Source organism: Saccostrea cucullata, unplaced genomic scaffold (genome assembly GCF_032062105.1).
Source record: "Saccostrea cucullata isolate Sc308-1 unplaced genomic scaffold, CSIRO_AGI_Scuc_v1 ctg15432, whole genome shotgun sequence".
NCBI classification, from domain to species: domain Eukaryota; kingdom Metazoa; phylum Mollusca; class Bivalvia; order Ostreida; family Ostreidae; genus Saccostrea; species Saccostrea cuccullata.
Window position 1 is genome coordinate 1 of NW_026940862.1, and position 12,617 is coordinate 12,617.

General features: G+C 34.0%; 2 protein-coding genes across 2 annotated transcripts; one reads left to right on the forward strand and one right to left on the reverse strand.

Annotated features, from left to right (window-relative positions):
• Positions 1-12: 12 nt before the first annotated feature.
• On the forward strand, positions 13-2,673 carry LOC134256476 (uncharacterized). Its single transcript, XM_062739116.1, has 3 exons — positions 13-113; positions 1,275-1,535; positions 2,540-2,673. The coding sequence occupies exons 2-3, from the start codon at positions 1,280-1,282 to the stop codon at positions 2,671-2,673; spliced, it is 390 nt and encodes a 129-aa protein (XP_062595100.1). The 5' UTR covers positions 13-113; positions 1,275-1,279.
• Positions 2,674-4,507: 1,834 nt separating this feature from the next.
• LOC134256478 (hyccin 2-like) lies at positions 4,508-11,301 on the reverse strand (the record flags this gene model as incomplete). Its single annotated transcript, XM_062739117.1, has 6 exons — positions 4,508-5,765; positions 6,081-6,234; positions 6,483-6,570; positions 6,795-6,977; positions 7,825-7,920; positions 11,180-11,301. Coding segments are annotated over 6 exons (1,092 nt in total), but the record flags the coding sequence as incomplete, so codon positions are not given.
• Positions 11,302-12,617: the final 1,316 nt, after the last annotated feature.

Genomic DNA, 12,617 nt, shown 5'->3' on the forward strand with positions numbered 1-12,617 from the left:
AAGAAATCTTCCAAATTTCTCTCACAAAATCGTGACAAAAACATTTTAAATGAATATAAAAACACAAGGATGAAAAATTTGGTTTCTTTTGTATTCATAAATCAATAAGCAAGGTAAGTAAATTACAATTTATACTTTCAATGTGTAGTCTAGTTTTTCATACTTTAGTTAATTAATTAAAATACTCCATGCAGTTTAAATAGCACTCTTTAAAAATTGCTAGGAAGCAAAATTAATGTGTTTCACTTTGCAGCACGCCTTTACCTGGTAATTAGCATTTACTGCCTTGTATATTGTTAGAAATGTATATTTTTCATATACTTTTCAAATGTAACGGATTAATAGCATAAAAAAATTCCAAAATCTTATATTTTACAAACAACCTGAAGATGCTTCAATATCAACATAACAAAAATGGCTTTGCTGTTCTTGAGATTTTTTTGCTTTACACTGTACATTTTTTTTGTTAAAATTTGATTGTCTATTGTGGCCCACCCTACCCCTGGGGTTTATCATTTGAACAAATTTGAATCTACACTATCCGAGGATGCTTCGATCATATTTAATAAAATTAATTATGACTGCTGTTCGTGAGATGAGGATTTTTAAAGATTTTTTTCTATATAACTTCTATGAAAAACTTTGATCCCCCATTGTGACCCCACCATACCCCAGGGGTCATCACTTGAACAAATTTGAATCTATATTATGTAAATAAGTTTCAGATGTTTCAACTTTTTTTGGCCAGTGGTTCCTGAGAAAAAGATTTTTAAAACAATTGCCACCAAATTTTCACTTTTTCTGATTTATCTCCCCTTAAATAATGGTTGTGTCCTTCATTTAAACAAACTTGAAAATCCTCTTTACCCAGGGATACTTTGTGGCAAGTTTAATTGAAATTGACCCAGTGGTTCTGGAGAAGTCAAAAAGTGAAGTTTACAGATGGACAAACAGGCAGACTATAGACAAAATGTAATAAGAAAAGCTCACTTGTGCTTTCAGCTCTGGTGAGCTAAAAATACCAGGTTGTGGAACTTAAAAGCCATTTTTATATATTAAAATATGTTCATCAGGCACATTGATATTATTGGGATGTCACCTAGCTTCTACATGCAGTTTTCAGAATAGAAAGTTTTCAAATTATATTACTATGAGAAATTTTGCCATTACTATTCACAAAAGAAAACATGGATTATCATCACTGATTAGTTTTAACCTTGGTCAATTTTTGTTTTTATTTGCAAATTGTTTTTAATAATGTACGATATTTTCAGGCACCATGTCACAAGGTATCTTGCTGATCACAGCAGCATTAGTCTGCACTCTGTCTCTGGGAGTGCTTGGTAGTTATGATGGCATCCCCCGGACTATGCTGGGTGAAATCCCGCTAGCAGGACTCACCAGGACAATACCCCTTGGAAGTTTCCTCCCTCCCATTGCTCCATCATGCTGCCCATGCCCTGCTCCCAGCAGAATCTACCCAGAGAGATATATAGTCATTGACAGAATGTCTCCTCCTTTACCCAGAGCTTATGGTAATTACCATGCTGTGAAATTATGTAAAAAAATTATTACCAGAATTGTTATAATTAAATTCTCTAATATAAATTCATACTTTCAAAAATCATTCAATTTATTTATAAAAATATTCAGTATGAAATTGGCAGAATGAATTTTTTAAAGACTTAAGAGGCCAATGGGCCACATGGCTCACCTGAGTAACTTTGGCCATTCTATTCTTTAACAGATTTCCCCCTTTGTAATACCTATCTTGACCTTACCCAACCCCATGGGTCATGATTTGAGCAATTTAGAATCTACACTACCCCAGGATGCTTCCACATAAGTTTCAGCTTTTTTGGCCCAGTGGTTCTTGAGAAGAAGATTTTTAAAGTTTTTTTTCTATATACTTCAATGTAAAACTTAGGTTCTCTTTTGTGGCCCCGCCCTACCCCTGGGGGTCCTGAATTGAACAATCTAGAATCTACACTTCCCCAGGATGCTTCCACATAAGTTTCAGTGTTTTGGCCCAGTGGTTCATGAGAAGATTTTGAAAGGTTTTTTCCTTATACTTACTCCTGGGGGTCATGATTTGATTAATTTAGAATCTACACTACCCCAGGATGCTTCCATATAAGTTTCAGTTTTTATGGCACAATGGTCTTTGAGAAGATTTTTAATGACCCCACCCTATTTTTGTATTTTCTTCATTATCTCCTCTTGGAAGGAGACATGGCCCTTTATTTTTACAATTTAAATTCCCCTTCACCCAAGGATGTTTTGTACCAAGTTTGGTCAAATTGGCCCAGTGGTTCTTGAGAAGAAGTTGAAAATGTGAAAAGTTTACAGACGGACGAACGGAATATAGACAACAGGTGATCAGAAAAGCTCACGTGAGCTAAAAAGTGAAACATGGTTTGTCCTTTAACTATAGGAAAAAGATTCATCATGGATATTTTTTTCATAAGATTATAATTCATGCTTTTTTTTCCGTATGCCTGTAATAATGTTCAAATTTTTCATCATCTATTCCAAACAGGTGCCCCCTTGATGATTTCACCACCACATCACTCTATGATGATGTCACCTCCTCCCAAGCCCCCGACCATACCTACTGAATCTGAGCCTACTCCAGAAACAAGTGGTGGATCAAATGGGGGTGGGGACCGCTGAATGCCTGCTGACACACTTTGATTCTAATTAGTTAGAGAATATGTACTCTTAAAACTGACTGTTAGATCAACATTTCATTTTTGTTGTGTAAATAGTATGAAATGTACGTCAAACCCTATTTTAAGGGTTGCTCCAGCCTCAATTCACAATAGTCAATAAAATTTAAAATTCAATAATTTATAATAATTTATTAAATATTCTTTTGTACATATAAAGAAAACAGTTTTAATCTTATGTTGAAAGATCTACCAACTCTACACTAAAGCAAAGACATAAATATCATTCATCAGTATTTATGTCTTTGACTATAAGCTAACAATAAATAGTTTATCTTCAGACTTTGTGAATGACTAATTTTCTTTAGTTGTGAACAAATATGCATACATTATCATCATTAATCACACGTATTCTTATCTCTTATTTCAGAACTTGTTGTAAACACAAAGTTTCATAAATCAATTAAAACTATTTCTCAGTGAAAATCAGTACACATGTATCAATTAAAAAAGTAAAGACAGCATAATATTATGCATTTTAACTTTATCATTGCCTCTTACCCCAGTCTTCATAGATAATTAATGGAGGTCAAATTAAATGGATATTTAAAAAATAGTGAATTTCCTCCTTTAGAAGTTAGGTATAAATCTATAATCATAAAATGTGCATTTTTTTTTGCAGTGTTAAGAATTTTGAATTCATGTCTTTTTTTTTCGTTAAATTAAAACTGGCAGATATTGCAATTTTAAAACAGAAACAAAACACTGAATACATTATTATCCAACTTGAGCATAGTATTACATAACATAAAATAAAAATAATGCATAAACACACAAGACCTAGTTCTTTAGACATCTTATATGCAACCTCTCAAAGAAAACATAAATCACATCTTGAAAATAAACTGAAACCAAATGTCGGGAAGTTTTAGAAGTCAAATGGTTATCTGAAATGTGATCCCTCTTAGAGCATGGGAATATTCTTGTGTGTGAGCTGAGACAAATTAAGGATAAGCAGGAGGAAAAAATGTTGCTGAGACAATACACAGCCTGTTATATTGACTTTAAGCACTATGAAAACAGACACAGATTCAGTCTATGACAGATATTAAGCTATGGTGTGCGGAGAAGAAGAACTGATCTGGAGTTGTGCATCCCGGCTCCATATGGGGGTCATAAAACTGAGATGAATTCGCTTTTGAACTCAGTCTCTCTTTTTAAAAAAAGGATTAATAGTGGGAAAGTGAGACTTGGAACAAAAGTGAGCTCATACCGTTTAAGCAGAATTTTTAGCGAGGATCTAATTTTGGCATTAGCGAGGGTGCTGAGATCACTAAAAATGAATACCGCTAAAAATTAATTGCATATTATATGTAATAACTTCTTTAGTGAGCATTTTAAAATCGCTAACATTATATCTTGCTAATAATTGAATACCACTTTTTGAGGACAAATCGCTAAATTTGTGTTTCGCTAAAATTTCCACTTATACGGTATCAGTTTTATGACCCCAGAACGATCTATCAAACTTTTATGTATTATATTTCTCTGCACTGCTCTACAAAGACTAAATGTAAATTGGTGTATGTACATGTTATTATAAAAATATCACTAAGAGATGTTAAGACACCACCCTAACTATACATATACTCCTAATAATTTTTTTTTGCAATAAATGAAACTGGTGACTAGATTTAATGCCAAATTAAAACGGTTACTCTTCTTTTTTAACCATAAGGAATTCATTTATTGTTAATGCATATACTGTTTAACCTAATGCATTTAAAATAAATAATTATCTACAAACTATGCATTCCTATACAAATTTTTTAAAAGTAAACATAACGTTTAATAATTTGTAGAATGCTCTGAATGGTTAATATATTGCATATGTACAAGTCACAAAAAGAGGTAGATTCAGAAACTTTATTCCTAAAAAGGCATTACTGGTTCAACCTATATTTGATCCCCCATTGAACTAGCCGGGCCATAACTGCCCCACAGGAAAACATGGTTATGATGAACATCCTGATTAATCAGTGATGCTTACAAATAAAACATTAGTAGGCTAGTTCTTAATCAGATGTTCACTGTAATGAATTTCACTCTGAAGTAGGTTGACTGTACATGTATTCATAGCTTTTACGTGTAGTAATAGTGCATATACTTGTCGGTTCAGCACTAGATTAGTATCACATTGTGGAATGCCTTATATATGTACAGGTGTACTGAAAGACAATTACAGCACATTAAGAAGCACCTTAATTGATCATTTAAATTCATTTCAAAAACAGATTTTCTCCCTTACAAGAACTTTTCTCCATACAGAATACAGAACATATATAAATAAGTTATTGTATATTAGGGGGGATTTTGAGGCATCTTTAAAGCTTTTTTTTTAGTTTAATTGCAAAGATTAAGTGCATGAAAATATTAAGTTCACAAATATATAAGATATCAAGGAAAAACTTCTAACATACATAGCTTAAAAACTCTAAAAAGAATCATCACATTCATTAATCACATTAAATTTACAAACCAAAAAATATAACCCTATATTTTCCCTTCAAAAAAATATACTCTCAATATCCGAAGCATAAAAAGTCAGTATTTATAATAAATAACTATTGATGACCTATAAGCATGCCTACAAGTTTGTGCTATAGTTGTCTGAATTAACGGAGGAGCCCGAGGGATTGCGCGTGTGATCTTGTAGCCTGGTTTTCATGTCTTTCCCTATGCTGCTTGTAGAATGGGGCTTAGGTATCAAAGGAGATGACACAGTTTTATCTTCACTGTTTTCAAGATCAGAATTTTTTCGGTTGAAGGGCTGCATCTCAAAGTTATCAACAACAATTCTGGAATTGTTTTTAACAACAGCAACATCTGGTGCATCTCCGTTTGACAAACTGGTTTTGTGATCCGCTGCCTCTTTCTTCGGCTCCTTCGGTTTGGATTTATCACCCTTGAGAATTGCTTTGGCTATGTTGAACTTAGAGGCTTTAGGTGCTGCCTTAGGGGAGACAACTTCTTGGGTGTCTTCATCAATGGTTGCCAATTTGGCCGTGTCTTCGTCCGGAACTATGCTGATATCATCTAGAAGCAAATGATTGAGTAATAATTGTTCTTTATTTCAATATAATTGACAAATGATACACATGTATCACTGTCGCCTCAATAAACAATTGACTTCAACATTAATCCACCAATCATCCTATCAAATTATCATCATATCATTATACAAGCACTTACTCCTAGACTTACAATAGTAACAAAATATTTCTGCAGCTATTTAGAATCCTTGATAGGAAAATGCAGTTTAATAAAGGACTCTATATAAAAGTATAAAAAAAAATCTAAAATCTAGGACTCCCTATAGACTAGCAAGCAATACATGTAATTTTATGTTACCTGGCAATTTTTTGGCCCTAAATGAAGCGTTGGTGATGGCTGATTTGGAGATGGAGTGTGCTGAAGTAGACGGGGTGACGGCCATCATTCCTCGTACACTGTCACTGGAACTGGACACCACGGACTGGAGGCTGTTAGTCATTGCATTCGTTACCTACAGAACAACAAGGAGGAAAACAATGATTAAACACTAACCAAGTCCCTGACTTAATTTCACATAGGTATATAATTATTTAAAAAAAGTGTTGATTTTGCTTTTAGGAATAAGAATGTATAAATTTTGGTGTCTTTATACCGTATTATATGAATCATGAATTTAAGAGTTCAAATTCTAGATACTGTCCTATTTTCTACAGTTCTTATGAAAAATGTCATTTTACAGTGTACCAGGTATATACTGACCAGTAGAACATCTGCATACAGCTCATAGCTGGCTCTGTGATGAAGATCATAAATAGCTTTAAGTCCTAATGAAGGCTGGCTATTAAACCTAGTGACAGAAAAAAAATATTTAACTCAAGAATGTTAGAGTTATCTTCCCTGAAAGTGTAAACTAATAAACACACTTTATTGAGATCGATTAATCGAATAAAAAAAAATTATCACACTGGATTGTTTCAAATGAAACAAAATTAAATTTGAAATTTCATGTGAAATCCCTTTGGGATATTTTACTGATCATTTATTTATGTCCACTTCAAAGGAGACACTTACGTGACATAGTATAGGCCTGAGAGCATTTCAATCATTAGGGAGGGACTGACAGCCAGCCTGGGGGGTAGGTCCCCATACTGACTCTGTCTCCTGTCCTGCTGGGGGGAGTCAGACAGGGAAAATGTAGCAACCTCCTCATCAGTGTAAAGGTCCGACAGATTGAGGAATCCAGTGGTAGCTATCCTACAATACATAAAAATGATAGGTTTTAAACACATTTAGCTAAGGCTATCTATAAATTATGATAATGTTTGTTTTGCCCCCTCCCAAGGATAGAAAAAAGTGGATTGGTGGGTAGTCTGGAAATCCAGCCCCCCCCCCCCTTTTTTTTTAATTTTCAACATTGATGCCTATTAATTTTCCCAATTTAAAATTGAAGGTAGCCTAAAACTTGTCTCTCTTTGTTGCAGGTGAGGCATCATCATCTAACCTTACTTGCACATGAACTGCATAAATTTGGACTTGTCATATTAGGAAAGGTTATTAATACAGTAAAAGCTTGTTATCTTGAATGTGATGGGACTGAGAGAACACTTTGAGATACATGTACCATTTACCAAAAGTTGCTGGAACTTTGGGATATCCACTGAACTCGATATAAAGGTTTTTGAGATACTTTTGTTGAATTGTTTAATGATTTTTTAAAAAATGTTTTAATGTTCACTTCATTCCTTTGTTTTTCGTTGTAATTGGAGATGAATTTAAAAAATCTTACAAAATCAATGTCAACCCTTTATACGTTGAAGTGTCATTCTTTCTTTTCATGTACAATCACATTAACAGGTTGAGTTTAAGAATCCTATTCGACCTTAGGTAATTCCGATTTCCCATTAGTCTACATTGGAACGCAATTTCCACCAAATCCTTAAGTCTACCCCACTAATCACTTTGTAAGCTTGATCTTTCTAAAAATCGTTGATCTCGAGAGAAAGAGACAGATACGAGATACGGAGTATGGAAAATTTTTGCCTGCGCTAAAGTATCTGTTAATTATAATTAATAATCCTGGCTCAGGTTATTGATTGGTTACCTGGAGGATGATTTACAGAACCAAAGATGAGACTGAGTTGTCAACTCCGCGATCTCCGTCGTGTACGTCTGGAGAACGTTGGACAAAATAGCCTGTCTGAAAGAAAAGATATTACGAAAATGTAATTAACATAGAAATGAAAAATTTGATTTTAAAATTTATGTTAAGAAATGTCAACTAAATTTTTGATGCATACATAGTTATTGGCACTTTTTTCCTTTCTTCTTATGTTTATTTTTTAGGCATATAAATCTAACATTTTTCCTTTTAACATCTTTTTCTTGCATTTCCTTCCTACTGTGTTCAATGTACTAACTAATTTCTAAAATTCAATTTAGAGTTAACCAACTAAAACTTTAACCTCAGCAAATTGAATACACTTCATAAAACTGGGAAAGGAAAAAGCTACAGTAGCATTTCTTTTTTTAGGGAAGGGGGGGGGGGTTAAGATATTGTATACATGTAAGAAAACTTTAATTTGTTTGATTTGTTGAACATCCTCAAAAGGAGCCAGAAAAATTCAATATATATTACAAGTATCCTGCACTCTCTGTCAGGTGAAAACTTCAGAAAATTGTAATTTGCAAAAATATGATTTACTCTCTTAATAAACTTGTCCATAAATTACAAGTAACCTTCATCTCTGAGAAAAATTGTTTTGCGATCGCCTTCGGCCAAAACACAATGAAGAGATCAATGGAAACAAATTAACTCACTGGAGTATGAAATTTCTAGACGAGGCATTTTTTCCTTCATTACAGAAGAAGAACACAGTGTCTCTCCTCTGGACTACCTCTTTCCTCTATTGATTATGAAAATCCAGAGAACATGTGTACGTTTAGCTTACTAATCTGCAGTTGGCATTTAGGCAAAACAAGGATACACAAATTTTAGAGAAAGTCAAAACTAAAATTCAATCTTTATGAGTTACATATACTTTCCTTATCTTAATATTATTTAGAACAACAGTTAAATTAATCACTTCTAGATGTATGTATTATTAAGTTTTTTTTTGAAAATAAAAAAATATTTAGCCTACTTGAATTCAAACTTAAGGTGAAACTTAAAGTTGATTACTTCAAAATATCAATTTCAATTCCACTGAAAAGTTTTCAAGTAACAAAAGCACTACTTGCTATATCCTCAGCCACTAACCTAGAAAAGCATAAGGACAATGCACATCCATGAGCCTTCTTATGAAAAGAGTTTGAGCCAGGTAGGGCCAAAGTGAAAGCATATATAGACAATTATTTGACATGAAAAGGCATTCTACCTTGACCTTATATCTAAATGTGGACCCAAAGTCACTGAATTTCCTCCACCGACAGGCACTCTATGGGTGAAGTATAAGCCAAACTAGGCCAAGGGGGAGAGAAAATGTGATCCAAACAGGGAGATGTTTCTGACTTTGGCCTTTAATCAAATTTTTTTGTTCAAAGTCACTTCAAACCCATTTACCAATGGGTAATCTATAGTTTGAGCTTGACTGGGTCAAACGGAAAGAAAATATATGTGTTCTGGACAAGGATTTTAAACAGAAAGCTTTTTAACCTTGACCTTTGATCTAGAAATTTTGGTTCAAGGTCACTACATATTTTTTAGCCACCTGTACTCAACAAATGAAAGGGAGATAAAATAAGTTACTGATAAGGATTTTTTACAGACTTTTTTTAAAACTTGGCTTTTTATCCAAGGGTTCAAGGTAACTGAAAACCTTCTATCCACAAGCACCCTCTGATGAAGAATTGATTCTGACTAGGCCAAGGGGAGATATGGGGGTAGTAACATCAGTTAGTGTGTCATTATGTTAATTTTACACAAATTAGGTGTAATGTACTCCATGATAAAATCTCCATCAAACCTTTGTGACAATGACAAGTACTCATAATACAATGGCCAGTAACTTCAATGCCCCCGAGGATCATTGAACTTTAATCTATCAAACTCTTAACTGTATATGGGGACTATAACTTTAACATAGGTCAACACTCTTCTCTCAGTTCAACTAATTAATATCACACTATATAAGCCATTGGAATATCATGTACACATCAATTTAAAAACATAATTATCTACAGAACCTTTACCCAATTCAATAAAATATTACATCTTTTGAGAGTTGCAAGATTTGAATATCATGTACATGTATGAATGAAAAGGCATTCTAAAAGAGTAATCTTGTGATGTTAATAAACAAAATTTATCAGATATTATCGGTAATCTAGTTCACCTTTCTTTTTTTTTTCTTCACTAATGTCTAATTAGCCAATTCATTATTTTTTCTGCAATGATGTAGAAACAAGAGGCCCATGGGCCACATCGCTCACCTGAGTAACTTGGGTGATGCAGTTCTTTACCAGATTTCCCCTCTTGCTATACCTATCGTGCCCCCTACCCCCTCCCCTCATATGATTTTTATACTTTAGAATCTACACTACCCCAGGATGCTTCCACATAAGTTTCAACTTTCCTGGCCCAGTGGTTCTTGAGAAGAAGATTTTTAAAGATTTGTTCTATATATTTCTATGTAAAACTTGGATTCCCTATTGTTTCAGCTTTTCTGGCCCAGTGGTTCTTGAGAAGAAGATTTTTTAATGACCCCACCCTATTTTTGTATTTTCTTGATTATCTCCCCTTGTGAGGGGTGTTGGCCCTTCATTTTAACAATTTAAACTCCCCTTTACCCAAGGATGCTTTGTACCAAGTTTGGTTAAAATTGGCCCAGTGGTTCTTGAAAAGAAGTCGAAAATGTGAAAAGTTAACAGACGGACGGATGGACAGCTAGACAGACGGACGGACGACGGACAAAATGTGATCAGAAAAGCTCACTTTAGCCTTCGTCTCAGGTGAGCTAAAAACTCAACATCCCTTTAATGAGAGTGTTACATAAATGCTTCAATATCAAACTAAGAAGTGTAAAGTAAAGTGTCATCAACATTGTGTGGAACATCAAAATCTTTAAAACTCAGAGAGAACTGAAGTTATCACTGGAAACCTTGTTTTATGCATGATATTTCTTCCCATGACCTTTTGACCTAAATGCATAGAATTGTTTATTTTTATGAAGGTACGCTGTATGTTGGGAGTTGAAATATGTATTATTTCATTGAAATTTCATTTAAAAAGTTAAAGAAAAACTAGTTATCAACTTATCATCTGAATTATTTTCTTTTTTTTGCATTGCATGAGTTTGACCTTTGACCTAAAAAGTACTAAGATGTACTTGTTCCTGTTATCTGTTATTTAGTTCACCTGTTTTGTCTATTAATGGCCTCGTACTGAGGTAAGGGTCCACTCCTAGTGTAACATTACATGTAGTGTGAATCTATCTGAACACCTCTTTGTCTTAACTCACCTGTTCTGTCCATTAATGGCCTCGTACTGAGGTAAGGGACCGCTACACCACGTCTCGGCCTCGCGGCGGTCCAGTCGTGACAGGGCACTCTCTGTGAGGGAGATACTGCTGATGCTGGTTGGCTACAAAGACAGGAAATTACTGGGTAAGTAAAGTCTAATACATACTGAGCTTCTAAAGCATTGAGTGAAACTTGTCTAATCCAGATAAAACTGGTTCCAAAGACATTGGTGGTATTAGACAACATTCCGAATTAGAGAATATGCACCTTTAAGGGATTTAAACTTGACATTTTATTTGGTAAGATTTATATACACAGCATCTGTATTAGACAAGTTTCCATGTTTCACTGTACTATCATGATCAAGTTATCTTTATTTACACACTGAATTGTCAACATATTTTTCCATTTCCTGATCATGACAAAGAGCACATGGTGGGTGTGACCAGTTGGAAGAGGATTACTCAATCCACCATGGCACCTCATCCCACCTCTGATGTGTTAGAGGTCTGAGATTTAGAGATTTTGAGCTTGAATTCTGTTTGTTATAATCTCCATATACATGAATTTCCTTTTACAGACATTTTCTAGGAAATTTAAATCCTAGCCAATTTATTTTCATGGAACACAAAGGAAGCTACATGAACAAAATACTAAAAATTGGCATAAAACTACTTTTTCATATCATCTTAAACAAATAAAAAATAAAAATGAACTAAAATACAAAGCCACAAAAATTTTAATGGATCATTCATTAAAAAACCTGGCATGATCCAAGGCAAAATAATTGGATCCCTGATCATTGAGAACTCCCTAATCATCATCAGTCAGTAATAAGTGCAGCATCCCAGCTCAGATGTCTGCCTCAGAAGTTTTACATCGGTTTAATGTCAATAACAAGTGCTCTGTCTCTTTACTAAAATATTTTAATGAAAGTTTTTTTTGTCATTTGTTTCCGTATGGAGTTTGCATGAATGCTAATGATGGGTTTTCTTTTAGGCATAAACCTAATTTCAAGAATATTGGTCGGCTTTTATATTAAACTCCAATTTTATTTCATATTTCTAGTTCAAGTACTCTTAGTACATTTTGGTAAAGAAAAAAATATAAATAGTACTTAGTACTTCGGATGATTTCTGCAGAGTCATTTGTAGATGCTCTGTAAATAATTCAATTCAAAGTTTGTTGATAATTCACATAGAATTACATGTACAATTAACATGAATTGAATGTCAACTGACATTTTTGAGCCATTATTTAAATGCTGAATTTTCTACAGATTTTTCCCTTTGTTTGATCATGACAAGGAACACACAGTGGGTGTGACCAGTCAACAGGGGATGCTTAATCCGCCATGGCACCTGATCCCACCACTGATGTCTGTAGAGGTCCATGTTTGCTCTTCTCCAAAGCTGTATTCTTTCAATATACTTTTAA

Coding starts and splice junctions, on each gene's coding strand:
- LOC134256476 (XM_062739116.1), top strand. CDS start 1,280: ATGTCACAAGGTATCTTGCTGATCACAGCAGCATTAGTCTGCACTCTG. Junction 1,536..2,539: donor TCCTTTACCCAGAGCTTATG/GTAATTACCATG, acceptor TATTCCAAACAG/GTGCCCCCTTGATGATTTCA.